The sequence below is a fragment of the Asterias amurensis genome, chromosome 3, assembly GCF_032118995.1.
Source record: "Asterias amurensis chromosome 3, ASM3211899v1".
Lineage (NCBI taxonomy): Eukaryota > Metazoa > Echinodermata > Asteroidea > Forcipulatida > Asteriidae > Asterias > Asterias amurensis.
The window spans coordinates 24,699,468-24,717,867 of record NC_092650.1 but is presented as its reverse complement, the minus strand read 5'-3'; the positions used below and the strand labels follow the sequence as shown (position 1 = coordinate 24,717,867).

Genomic DNA, 18,400 nt, shown 5'->3' with positions numbered 1-18,400 from the left:
TTACATATTTTCTTAAGTATATCGATCTTTATACAATACGTTATCCCATCCACTTTAACACCTGGTTATTTTACCGACATCCTATCACCTCAAAGCGCATAGAGCAACCGTTGTCCAAATTTGCCCATGATTCTGGATGGATGCGCAGATAACGGGCATGCAACACTGACGGGAACCAGTTGGTCACGTGATCATCTCCATAATTACCGGTGAACTGTTTAACAAAACGATACCAAGCCATAATGGGTGCGTTCGTTTAGCTTGCCTGGGTCGACCCCGGTGTGTGGCGGTTTTTTTTTCCAGGACGAACGTGGGTAATTATCTGCACACGTTCGTCCTGGAAAAAAAAACACGCCACACACCGGGGTCGCCCAAGGGAAGCTAAACGAACGCACCCAACATGAACATGACGGGTTGTCCACCTCAGACATGTTTATATTATACAGCAATACTTCACTGATCTTGAACTCTTGGTGGCAGCATTGACCTTATCGCAAATACTCGGCCGTTGATATTGCGCTCAAGTTGATCCCTGGCAAGACCAGCATGCACCTCATTCAACAAGTAGTGCTTGCGCAGTGGGTATTTGGGAAAAAGGTCTATTTCCAAACGAGTTGACCAGCATACCTTGTACCAGCCATTTACAAAGATGTCCAACAGGCCTTAGCCAGTCGCTAGGCAGCGCGTTACAACCCAGGTACCACCGCAGTGTCTGCTGCCACCAATAGTTCAAGGTCGGTGAAGGAAGAGTATTGAAAGAGTTGCTATAGGTAGTAATTATTTTTTTTTAAATACACATGTTGTCAAAGAGGGTTGCAAGACTAGACTGCACATTTTGGTTGTGATGTATTTTGTGGGCTAAATCGGCATCCAGCAACCACGTGTTCAGACAACTCTCCAGGTTAATACACAACTATGGTCCAACCTGTAGTGACTCTTCTAGGAAACCATCAATCATTTGGACCTCTTATAATAAGGAGCCCTAAATTAAGACATTATCCTTCCATTTATTGCCTTTTCTCAATTGTTGGTTGTGTTAGTGCATTTACCATAAAGTGAGGTAAGACCGCAAGAGTCTTCTCCCGTAAGTGCTGTATATTGAGAATGTTGTTTCAACTTGTTAAATATAGAGGCCAGTTTTCGGGCGTCTCGAACTGCTTGTGCGTGAGGACAAGGTGCCAGGTTATAGACTAGTTACTGCACATTTATTTTTGTTGTGATGGCGTTTGGACTTTAATATTAACCTCCATAACCACGCGACAAACAAAAAAACTGTCCCTCAACGTCGCAATTCTCCCACATAGACAGATCTGTGCTTAGTATTATTGATTGATGATTGATTCGGGTGTGTAATTCGTGAATATCATAATTTATTCTTTATTAGGATGATGATTTTACTTCATGGTACTTACCCGTTGGATATTTCCACTGTAAGTTCGCACGTATGCCAATGAGGATGTAGAGTCACCGTACTCTACGCTGAAGGCCGTAGTATAAAGGGCGAAGCTAAACCCCTGAGTGATCAGACCAGTAAGGAACGCTCTATCGTTGAACTTGACTTGTATCCATGGAGTCATGTCATATGAAAGTGCGAACCACCCTCCAACTTGATAATAAAGGAGATGAATATCACGTGATACAGCTTTGAGCTAAATAAACTTTTGAGTTGAACACTAGAGCGAAGTAGTCTGTTATATTAGTAACTTTTATGTCAAACTTTGATTGATTTTTTTTTTTTGGGGGGGGGGTCGGTTCTTTGTACATTTCGTTTGTATTTGTTATGAGTATTTCTTTACTATCCTATATATCTTTTCATCAGTGTTTATTATTCATGAATAATTTATGTTTTATTTTGTTTATAGCAATTAGTGATTGTCACCTTAGAACCAGGCGCTGGAATGAACAACCCACACGCTTAATAAACGGAACGCTAGGTTGCACAATGTTTTGATGGTGATGTGCAGTGCAATGTGGCACTAGTAAGAAAGGGTTAATGATGGGGGCATTCGACTGAAACAAGGCCTTAAAGGTTATTGCAACCAGGCTACAAAAACCCTCTCTTCCTCTCTGCAATTTGAGTTTACACTAAATTTGTTGATTTTGATAATCGACTTCAAGACATCACCCCTAGATGTGTTGAAACATAGAGAGACACTTGTTGGTAAAAAGTAAAAGTTTTGTTTGTTTTATCAATTAGTATACCTATGTTTTAAAGTGTCGTTTCTTATGCAGTCAGCGCAGACAATATCCAACCACTTACAGAAAAGGGATATAGGTCATAAAATTTCACGTCAAAAATCATTTGGTTGCGCAGCTTCAAAAACATGCCAATGCACAAAGTTGAAATTTTTGGCTTGAAAATTTTTCAGGAGGTCTGAGAAGTTGAGAAAGTGTCTAAAGACGATCAAAATGTTAAATGTCAAAAGTAACAAGCGCAATACAAAGCACATTGAAAGGAGAGTGGTTCGAGAGTACAGATTATTTTAAAGACACTGGACACCATTAGTAATTGTCAAAGACCAGTCTTCTCACTTGGTGTTTCTAAACATTATGGAGCTTTCATGAACATTGGAGCTCAACTGGTCGTCGAAGTTGCGAGATAATAATGAAAGAAAAAAAGCCTTGTCACACGAAGTTATGTGATATTAGATGCTTGATTTCGAGACCTCGAAATCTAATTTTGAGGTCTCAAAATCAAATTCGTGGAAAATTACTTCTTTCTCGAAAACTACGTTACTTCAGAGGGAGCCGTCTATCACAATTTTTTAAACTATCAACAGCTCCCCATTACTCATTACCAAGTAGGGTTTTATGCTAATAATTATTTTGAGTAACTACCAATAGTGTTCACTGCCTTTAAAGCTTCCTTTTTCCAGCCAAAATCTTGCAGAAGAAAGGGAGAATTAAACAATCCTTATTACTCAAAAGTTTTTCTATCTCTTTACTCTCCGGTGAGCAACATTGTGCTTTCTCTCCCTAATTTGTATTGTGCTAGAACAATATTAGGAAATGTACCTTTGTCAAGTCTTGCCCAGCCAGGTACGTGTTGACCGTAGTAAGTCGATGCATCGAGATTGTAATCCGGAATTTCTCCACTCTGCATCCCGAGAGGTGTCCCACGTCCCACGGGACAAACTATGCATGAGAATGAGAACATAAAACACAGCTTCTGTGACAAAAACAACTTGCTTGCAACAAAACAAAATCGTTGTAAGGAAGTTATATAGTTGCAATCCTTTTTGTAGAATGTGTAATTGTAGAGGAGACTGTCGTTAAGGAACAAAATCACAATACAGACGTTCGGATGTTGTAGCCTTACATGTATAATAAGACGGAGAAGATGTGATCCTTATAGCCCCCGTCATACTTTTTCAGAATCAGCAGGAATGAAGAATTTTAAAAATTCGTGTCATAACCGGGAAGGAATTTTCAAATTGACCAAGTTTTAAAATAATGCGGTCCGAATTTACCTCAAATGCTGTCAGAACGCCTCTGGAATGGATACTGAAAATGGTTGGAACGTCCCACAATCCAAACGGAATGCAACGCGAATATTAAGAATGTACTTCAATTGGTCCCCAATAGGATCATAAAATGCTGCCGAGTCTAGCATTTTCGGCCAACATGTGACCTTCTCAAGTCCTCTTAGGGAGTTTGAGAATCTGATTTTGGAATAGTTCCTTCATCCATCAAAAATCATCATCACCGGTGACTTTAACACAACAACAATGCAAACCAGTTTAAACATCTACTTCAGGCTTTCGGTCTTACCCAGTACTTTAAGGAGCCGACGACCTTGTCATAACTCATGACATCACTCCACCAATTGTCTCAAACTTTGTTATTCTACCTGGACTATCAGACCATTATGCAGTCATGTGTAACTTGAGTCTGTGCAAGCGCAAAGTCCCAACCATTACTGTAAAGAGCCGATAGTGGAGACATGTGAATTCTCCTGAAGTGTTCCGCGACTTAAGCCCCTTTCACACGAGAGCAATTTAGCAAGGGTCCCTTGCTAAATTGAAGCATGGTTGTAAGATTTTACAAAATGCAACTCGTGTGATAGAACAATAATTTTTGGAGTGTCTAGGGTCCCTTGTCAAATCTTGTCCAACATGGCTACATTTTGTCGGAGGTCCGGACCTACGACAAAATCTTACTCTAGTGGAAGTTTTGACCAAGGACGTGGGCTACACATCGTGTGAAAGGAACCCTTGTTTATTGAACGACGTCCTAGGTGAAAATGCCCAATTAGCGCATGCTATTGTGGGTGCTATCTTGTCCAACTATAATATAAGGTGATAAGGATTACCAACTCGTCATATCACTCTCATGTCGCACAAGGGTTGTTAGTTTTTTAACTTTGCATTGTGAAAGTTCACAAAATCAGTCATGCATGGTGATAAAAAAAATTTGTAGCAAGGGACCCTGGCTACATTTTGGCCGTGTGAAAGCTAAAAGTCGATCATGACTGCTTGGATTCCGATGTCAGCCAATATGAGAGTACTGTCAGTGACATCTTGGATAAGTACGCACCTTCGAAAACGAGATCAGTCAAGGTCCGAACTGAAGTCTCCTGGTTTAATGATGACATTCGTACAGCCTGAAAGATCTGTCGTCAACTGGAGCGGAAATGGCGGAAAAATGGCAAACTGGAGATACAACAACAAGAATATCGCAACCAATGTAAAGTAGTCAGGAATTTTATCAACCAGGCATAGATCACCCATTATTCATCTCAAGTACAAGATTCCTCAGGAGATCAAAAGAAGCTCTTCAAGATAATAGGTAAGTTGTTGCATCCACTTACAATGATCAGGACTTGGCAAATGAATTCCAGAAATTCTTTGTCACCAAAATTTCAGACATCCGCTCATCATTTTCATCAGTCCCTTACAACGTGCCGCAGACATTGCCACATTGCCCTCGTTGCTGTGATTCAAAGGGTTATTATGAAATCTCCTTCAAAATCCTGCGAGCTGGATCCAGTGTCAACATCCATGATGAAGCAAAAAATTGATATATTTGTACCCTACATCACTAATCTTGTCAGCGAATCTCTCAGTTCCGGTTGTTTCCCCGATAGCCTCAAAGTTTCCTACATTAGGCCGCTCATCAAAAAAACAAACCTGTACAAGGAGGTATTCAAAAACTACAGACCAGTTGCAAACTTAAAATATCTTGGAAAAGTCATCGAACGAGTAGTCTCATGACGCATTTCTGATCACATTCATGCTTTCAACCTGTCCGACGTGTTCCAGTCAGCATACACGCCTTTCCATGGGACAGAAGCTGCACTAGTCCGTGTAAGCAACGATATTCTTTCTGCAACGGATAATGGTAATCTAACAGCACTAGTCCTGCTAGACTTGAGTGCTGCTTTTGACACTGTTGATCACAACATCCTTCTCTCTCGAGTCCAGAATCACATTGGCATAGAGGACACAGCCCTAGCTTGGTGCAAATCGTATCTCTTCAATAGAACTCAGCATGTATGTATTGGGACCGCGATATCAGACCCTGTTGTTTTGAACTACTCTGTGCCACAGGGGTCTGTACTAGGCCCGCAGTGGTTTACACTGTACACTTTACCGATTCGTGGCATAATCCTGAAATTTAATCTGAATTACCATGTCTACGCAGACGACACTCAGCATTACATCACGTTCAAATCTTCTCAAGAAAACGCCAATGCATCTATTGCAAGACTTGAGAAATGCGTCCAAGAGATTCGACGTTGGACACAACAAAACTTCCTGAAGTTAAATGATGATAAGACAGAGTTCCTTCTATTTGGGTCACGTCAACAGTTAAAGGTTTCAGTGCCATACATTTCCATCGGTGATGCTCGGATAGCGCCCTCGCTGAAAGCTCGGAACTTGGGGGTTATTTTTTATTCATCAATGACACTTCAACCACACATCAACAACATCGTTCGTATGTCATCATACCACATCAGGAATATTGGTAAGATTCGTAAGTACATGAACTTGTACAAAAGTTACACTAAAAAGGTCATTCATGCATTTGTTACTTCTCGCCTTGACAATGACAATGCTCTTCTCTAAAGTCTTCCTAACAACCAGATTTCCCGTCTTCAACGCCTCCAAAATACTGCTGCCCGCATTGTGACAATGTCTAAGAAATCCTGTTCCATCACCCCCATTCTGAAACAGCTACACTGGCTCCCTATCTCTCAACGAATCGTCTTCAAGCTGATGCTCATTGTCCACAAAGCACTTAATGGCAAGGCTCCCCACTTTATTTCTGAACTTCTTCAAGTTTACACTCCATCAAGAAATCTTCGATCAAGTTCCATGCTTCTTCTCATTGAACCCAAGTCTCGACACTCATGGGGAGACAGGTCTTTTTCTTCAGCTGCGCCACGCATCTGGAACTCTCTACCACTTAATCTTAGATCTTGTCTTTGTACCACAACATTCAAATCTCTTTTTAAAACTTATCTTACGTCACAGGTTTCCAAGAACTAATTGTGTTGTGTCTGTTTTTCTTTGTTTTGTTTTGTTTTGTTTGTTGTTGGTTTATTGCGTCTTGAACACCCGGTATGGATACGTGCGTATTACAAGTCTTAACCGAGTTGGACTAGACTAAACCATTTTGTAGAAGGGGTGTTACACGGCAAGACGGGCGCGCTGTCCGATTACGATGCCCGCTGTTCACGCATGTAGCGCACACGCACTGCCGCATAACACCCCTTCTACTGAATGGTTTAGTCCAACTCGGTCGTGGCTCGGCAGTTCGGCAAGCGAGTAGGCTGGTGCCCATGTGTACAGCGTTTGGTGACCATGTGACCAAAAGATAAAGTGTAGTACAAAGGAAATGTTAGTTATTGGTGGCTAACGGTCGTAAAACGTTCACCTATCAACGCCGATTTTAAAAACGTATAGCGTTAAGGAGGTCCAAAATATTGGACCCCGTGAGCCTTATAGTTTCTAGAAGTAGCCGTAGAGTAAACAATGCTGTGCAGCATTTTCTCTTCAAATATTACGAACATTAGGACCTTAGTTAACTGTTTATTCGCATTCCACTTATCAAAACACATATATTAGTGACAAAAGCTTTATTTTGACAAAATACCACTTCCAGGTGACTTTAACTTTTTTTGTAGATGGATGAATTAAAAATATCCTTTCTTTTAGGTTGTCGGTTAGAATCATAAAAATTGTTTACTGTACCTGATGAGCAGGTGTCACCTACGTAGTCGCCATAACAGGTACAGGTAAAACTGTTGACATTGTCGGTGCAATGTCCTCCGTTTCTACATGGACTGGAGCTACATTCATTGATATCTAAAGATAAAGGAACATAATTTAAAAGGTTATAGGTGTTATTTTTTGAACAAAACAAACTTCCAATTCACAAGTTTGCTAAACCCTGGTACTTACTTGTAGCACAGGTACTTCCCTCGTAGCCTGGAGCACACGTACACGTAAATCGGTTCACGCCATCCTCGCAGTTGCCTCCATTCCGACATGGATTGGAGCTACACTCGTTGATATCTAAAGATAAAGGAACATAATTTAAAGGGTTGTAAGTGTGATTCTTTAACAAAACAAACTTCCAAGTCGACAAGTTTGGTAAACCCTGGTACTTACTTGTAGCACAGGTACTCCCCTCGTAGCCTGGAGCGCACGTACACGTAAATCGGTTCACGCCGTCCTCGCAGTTGCCTCCATTCCGACATGGATTGGAGCTACACTCGTTGATATCTAAAGATAAAGGAACATAATTTAAAGGGTTGTAAGTGTGATTCTTTAACAAAACAAACTTCCAAGTCGACAAGTTTGGTAAACCCTGGTACTTACTTGTAGCACAGGTACTCCCCTCGTAGCCTGGAGCACACGTACACGTAAATCGGTTCACGCCGTCCTCGCAGTTGCCTCCATTCCGACATGGATTGGAGCTACACTCGTTGATATCTAAAGATAAAGGAACATAATTGAAAAGTTTATAGGTGTTATTTTTTTGAACAAAACAAACTTCCAAATTCACAGGTTTTGCTAAACCCTGGTCCTCACTTGTAGCACAGGTACTCCCCTCGTAGCCTGGAGCGCACGTACACGTAAATTGGTTCACGCCATCCACGCAGTTGCCTCCATTCCGACATGGATTGGAGCTACACTCGTTGATATCTAAAGATAAAGGAACATAATGGAAAAGTTTATAGGTGTTATTTTTTTGAACAAAACAAACTTCCAAATTCACAGGTTTTGCTAAACCCTGGTCCTCACTTGTAGCACAGGTACTCCCCTCGTAGCCTGGAGCGCACGTACAAGTAAATCGGTTCACGCCATCCACGCAGTAACCTCCGTTCAGGCATGGATTGGAGCTACACTCGTTGATATCTAAAGATAAATGAACATAATTGAAAAGGTTACAGGTGCTATTGTTTGAACAAAACCAACTTCCAAATTCACAGGTTTTGCTCAACCCTCGTACTTACTTGTAGCACAGGTACTCCCCTCGTAGCCTGAAGCGCACGTACACGTAAATCGGTTCACGCCATCCTCGCAGTTGCCTCCATTCCGACATGGATTGGAGCTACACTCGTTGATATCTAAAGATAAAGGAACATAATTGAAAAGTTTATAGGTGTTATTTTTTGAACAAAACAAACTTCCATTTCACAGGTTTTGCTAAACCCTGGTACTTACTTGTCGCACAGGTACTCCCCTCGTAGCCTGGAGCACACGTACACGTAAATCGGTTCACGCCATCCTCGCAGTTGCCTCCATTCCGACATGGATCGGAGCTACACTCGTTGATATCTAAAGATAAAGGAACATAATTGAAAAGTTTATAGGTGTTATTTTTTGAACAAAACAAACTTCCATTTCACAGGTTTTGCTAAACCCTGGTACTTACTTGTAGCACAGGTACTTCCCTCGTAGCCTGGAGCGCACGTACACGTAAATCGGTTCACGCCATCCACGCAGTAACCTCCGTTCAGGCATGGATTGGAGCTACACTCGTTGATATCTAAAGATAAATGAACATAATTGAAAAGGTTACAGGTGCTATTGTTTGAACAAAACCAACTTCCAAATTCACAGGTTTTGCTCAACCCTCGTACTTACTTGTCGCACAGGTACTCCCCTCGTAGCCTGGAGCGCACGTACACGTAAATCGGTTCACGCCATCCATGCAGTTGCCTCCATTCCGACATGGATTGGAGCTACACTCGTTGATATCTAAAGATAAAGGAACATAATTTAAAAGGTTTATAGGTGTTATTGTTTGAACAAAACAAACTTCCAATTCACAGGTTTTGCTAAACCCTGGAACTCACTTGTCGCACAGGTACTTCCCTCGTAGCCTGGAGCGCACGTACACGTAAATTGGTTCACGCCATCCACGCAGTTACCTCCGTTCAGACATGGATTGGGGCTACAGTCATCGATATCTATGGTTTAAAAAATAAAAATAAATAAAAATTAGTTATATCTAAGTATGCCATATAAAAGCTTGACTGCCAATTGTCGTCGACGAGTTATGAAACACACTAGACAATAAAAAAACTTGCTAAATTAAAATAATTTTTAGAACAAAACCATTTTTCCAAAATAACATCGAAAGAAGAGTATGCCATATAAAAGCTTGACTGCCAATTGTCGTTTGCTAAAAGAGATCAAAAGTTAGTAAAACAAAACCGAAAGATGTTAAATTGTCCTACCTATTGTTCTGTCAATGAAATGGGGGGGGGGTACTTATTTATTGATATCACTTTGGAAGTTGCAGGTTGGTACTTTGTTGACGGAAAATTATTACTTTCAAAGAAGAAATTCATCAACACACTCATGATTGCTGTTCAGGTACATCAGTAAACAAAGCTGCCGATTCAGTACCACCCTTTGTATTACCTTTGTTTAATGGGCATCCGCTTCGAAGGTTCTCAATGGCTGACTTCACCCAGTGGTATTTCTTATAGGGCTGATCGGGATCCGGCGAGTCGGGTACTGGGCCGTAATAAGACAACATCTGACGGCTCTCAACGATGCAGATGAACGCTGAAAAGAAAACATGAGAACGGAAAACAGTATTGACGTGTACTGAAACTTTAACCTGCCACGCGTAATTTTTGGTATCCCATTGCAACTTATTGGTTCCATACACACATAAACTTTGCTGATAATAAAAGTAACTACCTGGGTAAAATAGTATCATCAACAAAAGACACAGAAACGTAATCAAAGTCATGATATTAAAACAAAAAAGAGTACATAGCGGCAACACAAAGATGAAGAATCACCTGGAAATAGAATTGTTTTGCTTTCAAACATCAGAGTATAATATGCAATAAAACTAAGTAATTGTTTGTCACGATTTATAATGTAAAAAAAAAAAAAAAAAAAAAGTTGTTTGGGGGCTGATTCTGCCTACCCCTTTTGAGACGTCAATCGAGACAGACTTTGCCTACAATGCGTAAAGTAAACACACGTGCAAAGTACATGTACGGTCCAAGTCGTGAGATTGTACGTTTCGAAAAACGTTTTTTGTTTGTTTCATTTTTCCGGTATTGCTGCTGGATGCAGCAAAACAACTAAAGATGGGGTCAAGTTGCATGTGTTTCCTGCAGATCCCAAGTATGGGCGGTTGTGGGCCGCGAAAGTCAGACTCGCAAGAGCAATTTATAGTGGAAAGTCAAAGAAGGTACATGAAAGACGTGACGAACCTAGGAATAGCGGAATAGCGAGACTGTCTGGATAATAATGAATATTACAGTACAACAAAAAGCAACAGCCTATAAATTGCCCAATGCGAACTAAATCACTATTATAAAGTAATCTCCATAAAAGCGGATTATTGTTTTGATGCGCCAATTGTTTTGTTTCTCCCCGGAATGCTCGCACAATTGTAACTTTTTAAAATGTATTGGATATTTTTATTACTACTGTGGTTAATTGATGTTGTGGTACAGACTACGCAGAACGCCATTAAACAGATGTAAATTTATATGTTTTTTTATATCAGTGCAAAATAGCGAGGTTCTCTATTTACTGTAATGGCTATACCATTCTACAACATTACAGTTCGCGGGATTAACAATCGAAATTTTGGGATAATGTGTTGTTCTAAAGAATTTCAAAAAATACATTTATATTCGCAAATGTTGATTTTCTAATTGGCACTTTAAAGGGTGTCGGTACTTGTTGTAGGACACAAAACACAATGTCCACAGATTTAAATTAAACTTACAAACTTTGAAGATAATGATGGTAGAAAGCTTCCCTCAAAACTTTACTTGATGGGGTGCTGGAATTTTTGAAAAAATTAGTCACAAAAATAATCTTCGTCTCAGTGAGAAGAAAATTATTTAAGCATGTAAATACGTATAAATCATGAAAATACCATAACTGGTGAAGTGCGCGGAACCTTCGTCACTATCGCGTCCATGTTCGATAGAAGTAGCTAAGGCAACTAAAGATAAATTGATTCTGCAGTTTTTTTCCTATGGTGGTATCTTTAGGTGCTTTCCAAGTTGCGTCAGCAAAAGCTTTGGGTGCCCATGGCAACCGTGAATACAAACATGTCCATTGTGTTGAAAACTGCCCCTAATAAATGCCTCGTTTTTTGTTTCTCTGCGGAAGCGCGGCAAAATTTATCATCCTTGCAACGTCTACTCCTTTCGGATCAAGGTTATGAAATTATACTGAACATTAATATTATACAAAAGACACGGCAAATAGTTTTTTGAGGTAAGGCGGAAAGGAGTGCAGTGTTTGGTTTGGATGCATAGTATACCGACATATGTACCCAAATCCAACAGTGTCATAGCATTGTGTCCGCCATGTGTCAAAAAGGCTTATGTGTTTGCAGTTATCAACAAGTAAGAGTCCATAACAGTACCAACAAATAAGTCTATAGACCTCTGAATAACTGACATTCTGTATATTTCATATTGTTCATGGGTTGTTCCAACAAGACATTTGCCCAATTTCATAAAGCTGTTTACCGGTAAGCAAATTTGTGTGTTTACTGTTAGCAGAATTATGTGGGTATGCATAAACGTATTTCGTCATGATTTCGCAAGTAAGCAGAACCTTTCTAGGCGCATGCACGTTCGCCATAGATTTGCATGTTAACGTCACTCGTGTGCTTACCGCGAAGCCAGCATTTACCCTTGCTTACGGTAAACTTCTTTATGAAATAGAAACTATGCTATAAGGTTCGCCACGTAAGCACAAAACGATCTCTAGCAAGTTTTATGAAACTGGTCCCATGTAGGAATGACGTAGAAATGTAGAGTAGTAATAGAAGAAATACACAAACTCTCTACTTTGAGTTTTGAAAAATTAAACAATGTTTAATGTATTCTGGTGCTAAGGTTTGGAACTATGTTGCATTTTGTAATGTTTGTATAAAAAAAACTGAACTTTAGTAGTTGTGCTTATTTTGTCTGATGCTTTATTTGACTATTTATGATAGTGAAAAAAGTATTAAATCACACCGAGCCCCGTTGAAACCAGCTGGATTTGTTTTAAATAACCTGGGTAAAGAAATAAAATACTAAACTAACGAAACATTTGTTACATGGACCCTTAAAATTGCCACTGCATTTAAAAACTAATTTTTCAATCTCGTCTTTTGGTGATGTTTGGGGGTCTTGTGCATATCATTTGCATATTATTTGCTGTTGTTCTTCAGTTTTGGCACAACAAGCTTTCCGAAACAATGCAATTATTTCGAACAGTGTTTTTCGTTTAAGTAGCCTAAAGCTATAACCCTGTATCTGAGATAGCACTAGATGCACCATCTTTGGGAAAAGGTTGTATTTGTTTCGCTCTGATTTAGCTTAACTTAAAGGAACGTTACAGAATTGGTAAGAAACAAAAATCGTGAAGATCACAGATTTACATCAAACTTACACGGTCTAATGATGATGATAGTAGAAAACATCCCTTGGAATATTTCTGTCTGAAACTTCATATTTGATGAGAAATAAATAATTTAACTTCGCGTTTGGAGTTTATCGCTCAGTGAGCGTTTTATTCAATAATTGTTGTTGTCATAGACACATCGATCCCTGTTAGGCAACTGGAAATGAAGACCTGGAATAACTATACCGGAACAAGCACGTTTCGCATGCTGGTTTGGCGAAATTGATATTATTTTTCAATATGAACCTATTTATGGACCACAGTTGACCTTGATTCGTTTTTTGAACAGTTAATTAAAACCGCAACAACACCAGTTTGAGTTGAACGAAATAATGTGATAAGCACGTACAGGCAGTTAATTGTGTCTGTTGTTCCTGTCAATTTAATAGATGGAAATTTGCATCGGAGATAAAGAACATTATTTAACCCACGTACACCACCAGTGTGTGTTAGCACTATGCTCGGTACTTAAAGGCAGTGGACACTATTGGTAATTACTCAAAATAATTATTAGCATAAAACCTTTCTTGGTGACGAGTAATAGGGAGAGGTTGATGGTATAAAACATTGTGAGAAACGGCACCCTCTGAAGTGCCATAGTTTTCGAGAAAAAAGTAATTTTCCACGAATTTCATTTCGAGACCTCAGATTTAAAACTTGAGGTCTCGAAATCAACCATCTAAACCCACACAACTTCGTGCTACAAGGGTGTTTTTTTCTCTCATTCATATCTCGCAAGTTCGATGACCGATTGAGCTCAAATTTTCGCAGGTTCATTATTTTATGCATATGTTGAGATACACCAACTGTGGAGGCTAGTCTTTGACAATTACCAATAGTGTCCACTGCCTTTAACCTATCTCTGTGAAAAAGGGCATGTTACTCAGGTGGGATTCCCACTGGTCTGCTTTTATTGGTTAAAACAGCCCAGTTTGGTATAATCAATGGTACTTAAACTTTAAAGGCACTGGATACCTTTAGTAATTGTCAAAGACCAGTCTTCTAACTCAACATAATTATGCATAAACCTGTGAAAATTTGAACTAAAAAACACCCTTGTCGCACAAGTTGTGTGCTTTCAGATGCTTGAATTCAAGACCTCACTTAGCTGAGGTCTCGAATTCAATTAAAATATTTAAGTGAGAAATTACTTCAGATGGAGCCGTTATGTGTTATGCTATCAACAGCTCTCCATTGCTTGTTACCAAGTTAGTTGTTATGCTACAAATTATTTTGAGTAATTACCAATAGTGTTCAAGTTGAAGGAACACGTTGCCTTGGATCGGTCGAGTTGGTATATAAAAAGCGTCCTGTAACCGTTTGTTATAAAATCGATATGGTTGGAAAGATGTTGTAATAGTAGAATACAATGATCTACACAAATATGGCTCGAAATTGCGTGGTTTTCGCTTTACCTCGTCGACAAACACGGTCGGCCATTTATGGGAGTCCAAACTTTGACTCCCATAAATGGCCGACCGTGTTAGTTCGCGACGTGAAATGAAAACCAGGCAATTTTGAGTGATACTTGTGTGGATCATTATATTCTACTTTTAAAACATCTTCCTAACCATATGCATTTCATAACAAACGGTTTCAAACTTTTTTCATAGACCAACTCAACCGATCCAAGGCAACGTGTTCCTTTAAAGACACTGGACACTATTGGTACTTGTCAAAGACTAGTCTTCTCACTTTGTGTATCTCAACATATGCATGAAATAACAAACCTGTGAACATTTGAGCTCAATCGGTCGTCGAAGTTGCGAGATAATAATAATAATAATAAAAAAAAAAAAAAAAAAAAAAAAAAAAAAAACACTTGTCACACAAAGTTGTGTGCATTCTGATGCTTGATTTTGAGACCTCAGACTTGAGGTCTCGAAATCAAATTCGTGGAAAATTACTTTTTTTTCTCGAAAACTACGTCACTATTGTTTATACTATCAACCTCTCCCCATTACTCGTCACCAAGAAAGGTTTTATGCTCTGAAATATTTTGAGTAATTACCAATAGTGTCCACTGCCTTGAAAGACACTGGACACTATTGGTAATTGTCAAAGACCAGTCTTCCCATCTGGTGTATCTCAACATATGCATAAAATAACAAACCTGTAAAAATTTGAGCTCAAATGGTCGTCGAAGATGCGAGATAACAATGTAAAGAGATATTCGAGATATGAATGAAAGAAAAAACACCCTTGTCACACGATGTTGTGTGCTTTCAGATGCTTGATTTCGATACTTCAAAATCTAAATCTGAGGTCTCGAAATCAAATGCGTGGAATACTACTTTTTTCTTGAAAACTACGTCACTTCAGAGGGAGCCGTTTCTCACAATGTTTTATACTACCAACCTCTCCCCATTAATCGTAATACCAAGTAAGGTTTATGCTAATAACTATTCTGAGTAATTAACAATAATGTCCACTGCGTTTAACACTCACACTCTTTACTTTCCACGTGGGACTGAACATCAAAATGTGTCAAAAGGGGAAAACTTTTGCAACCGGAGTCACTTTAAAGATTTTATAAACTATTTTTAATATTTTGCTAAGCAGGAATAACGCTGCTCTCGAACTTTATTTTCGTCCTATCGTTCATTTGCCTTCCCTTCCCTCCCCCTAAATTTGTTCTCCTTCAATAGGGAGGTTGCCCCCCTCTCTAGCACCGTCTCTTTTTGAAAAGGTAATGACAGAACGTCATTTGTTTGATAATTTAATATTGTATATTGTCACAAAAAAAAATGCAGACACTTTGATGATAGTGTCGGTGCAATTATATTCTTCGGATGTGTTGAACAAATCAGAACTATGTTTTATGATAAATGAGCGATATGATAGGCGCAGCTAAAATACCATTTAAAAGATGAAAATCAAAATTTTAAATCTCCCCACCCTCCAATTAATTCCTCCTTACGTCGTGCACTTTAAAGGCACTGGACACATTAATTGTCAAAGACCATTAATTTCTTTTGGTGTATCCCAAAATATGCATCACTTAATACAAACTTATGAAAAACTTGGCTCAGTTTGCAAGAGAAAATACACCCTTGTTGCATTACTTTGTGTGCTTTCAGAAACGTAATAAAAGGCTTTAGCTGTAGTCTTTCATTACTTGAGTGAGACCTCTTTCTCAAAAACAACGTTACTTCAGAGGGAGCCGTTTATCACAATGTGTTATACTGTCAACAGCTCTCCGTTGCTCGTTACCAAGTAAGGTTTTATGCTAACAATTAGTTTGAGTAATTACCAATAGGGTACAGCGCCTTGAAGTCAGTCACCAAGAATTTGGATCATTAAAGGAACACGTTGCCTTGGATCGGTCGAGTTGGTCTTTGAAAAGCGTTTGTAACCGTTCGTTATAGAATGCATAGAAAGATATTTTAAAAGTAGAATATAATGATCCACACAAGTATCACTCGAAATTGCGTGGTTTTCCTTTTACATCGTCGACAAACACGGTCGGCCATTTATGGGAGTCAAATTTTTGAGGGAGCCGTTTCTCACAATGTTTTATACCATCAACCTCTCCCATTACTCATTACCAAGGAAGGTTTTGTGCTAATAATTATTTTGAGTAATTACCAATAGTGTCCACTGCCTTTAATAATCATAAATCAAAGAAAAGTCACTTACAGAAAATGAAGATTGATGTCATCAAAATCAGAGGAGCCAACACATGGTTGATGTGGTGAAGGGTGATCATGATAGCAGAGAGCTTACTCCATTCAACCCGCTATGTTGATACCAAGGTTTCTCAGATCAAAAAGCAAGCTTTGTTTAGTGGTGTAAAAACAACGCAGCTTCAATGGTGAATATCTCATGGACATCTGAGCGGAGAACTCGATCACGTGATTGCCACACCCTCTATCTCTGCTTGACGTCATTGGTATCATATCCAACCCGGGAATAAAAACAACGGTCTTTTGTTTTCTCAGTGGAAAAAGATTTAAAAAAAATCTATTAGGCCAAACAAAAAAAGAAACATGTTTAGCGTCCCCGCCCGCTTCCTTTTTTATTTTATTTTTATGCATTTTTTTTCTTCTTTTTTTCTTTTTTGACTTTTTTGATTTGTCTTTTTAGGAAAAAGATTATTTTAAACGATCTCAGCTAAAACAATCTGAATGCCTTGTCTGAATGTATTGACCAACATGTTTTATTTATGTATTGTGTGTTTGAGCAGTAGAAAAAAAAACAATGGATATTTGACATTTTAAAAAGGATGGCGGTCATCTTGAAATAAGAAATAAAAAGCCCCTCCTCCTTCCTTTTTTTTCAGACACCCGGACGCTAAACATGTTTTTCTTTACTCGGCCTTACAGACTTTCCTACAGGTATAAGTTCAAAAACTGCTGGTATTAACCCATCATTTGAGGGTGCCTTTATGCTACCCCTTTCGCGATGAAACGTTCAGGAAGACTGTGGTCCAATTTCACGTCTGTGTATTCCGCGAATTTCTGCAGTCCCAGTGCTCTACAAAGCAGCCAATATTATTATCTGGGCCTTGCGAGCGCAGAATTCCGCGGTAAGCAGACGAGCCATGAATTTGGGCTTAACCTTTCCATACACGTGCTTTGGTGAGTGAGTAGAGAGGTTTTGCAGAGTCACCGATACTCTTACGTGAACGGATACGTCATAATACGTCATCACTTTTTGAGGTCCATGTGACCTATAACCGTTGTACACAAGTTAGAATAGTCGCTCAAAACGGGAATCTGTCGCCATACACATACACATTAAACAACGAGTATATTTTGTTCATGTTTTTGTAGCGGATTGTTATTTTTTAATGTACCAGGTTTTCACCATGTCTATTAGGGGTATCAAACATGTATGTAGTTGGACATTTGTTAACCACCATACTTCAGAAAACGAGAAATTGCGATTTTCCATGGGTGCAGCCATTTGGTTAATAGTGCCCTCTTGAGCCTCAAGTTGAGGATATTCGTTACAATTTTGCGAAACAAAACTACACATCGCGTACGGTTCGATATCTGTATTGTGTTCGTATCCGCGACTCTGCGAAATCTTTCTAATGAGTCCGTACTTACTGGTGCAACCATCCAACGGCTGCATTCATGGCGTCATCGGCATTCTATTCATTGTAATGGTTGTTAGTTGCTTTTTCGATATTTTACGGAAAAGTACCGGCAGCACAATTACCGTAATTTTTTTTTCACAGAATTCTAGAAAAATTACGGCAAAACAAACTATGTTAACGGACGGCAGTAAAAAGAAAATCCATATTTTTTCAGAAAAACACTAAACAAAATTACAAACATGACACTCAGATGTCGACCCAACCCATAAGACGTTTTTAATTAACAGAATTCGGAGATTTTACGCTCAACCAACCATAGGCTATCAGGAGGGGGGGGGGGGGGGGGGCAAGTCCCCCAAACTTCCCAACGAAGCTCTCGTAAATTTGATGACTGCCATCGAAACAAAACAGGCAGGCCCTACTTCACAAATGATCCTCAATGCCATGCAATGTAGCT

At 39.3% G+C, this 18,400-nt stretch overlaps 1 protein-coding gene across 1 annotated transcript; it reads right to left on the bottom strand.

Annotated features, from left to right (window-relative positions):
- Positions 1 to 70: 70 nt before the first annotated feature.
- LOC139934791 (uncharacterized) lies at positions 71 to 10,956 on the bottom strand. Its single transcript, XM_071929195.1, has 16 exons — positions 10,911 to 10,956; positions 9,882 to 10,028; positions 9,311 to 9,424; positions 9,099 to 9,212; positions 8,887 to 9,000; positions 8,676 to 8,789; positions 8,465 to 8,578; positions 8,253 to 8,366; positions 8,040 to 8,153; positions 7,827 to 7,940; positions 7,617 to 7,730; positions 7,407 to 7,520; positions 7,197 to 7,310; positions 3,016 to 3,135; positions 1,413 to 1,606; positions 71 to 214 (listed from the first exon to the last, which is right to left on the bottom strand). The coding sequence occupies exons 1-16, from the start codon at positions 10,954 to 10,956 to the stop codon at positions 71 to 73; spliced, it is 1,905 nt and encodes a 634-aa protein (XP_071785296.1).
- Between the last annotated feature and the right edge of the window lie 7,444 nt (positions 10,957 to 18,400).

Bases quoted from the DNA above. Each gene is read 5' to 3' on its own strand.
- LOC139934791 (XM_071929195.1), bottom strand. From the start codon at position 10,956: ATGGCGTTCTGCGTAGTCTGTACCACAACATCAATTAACCACAGTA. The intron at 10,029-10,910 runs GTAATAAAAATA...TTTTCTTTTCAG, and splicing joins AACATCAATTAACCACAGTA to CGTTCATCTGCATCGTTGAG. The intron at 8,579-8,675 runs GTAAGTACCAGG...CTTTATCTTTAG, and splicing joins GGGGAGTACCTGTGCGACAA to ATATCAACGAGTGTAGCTCC.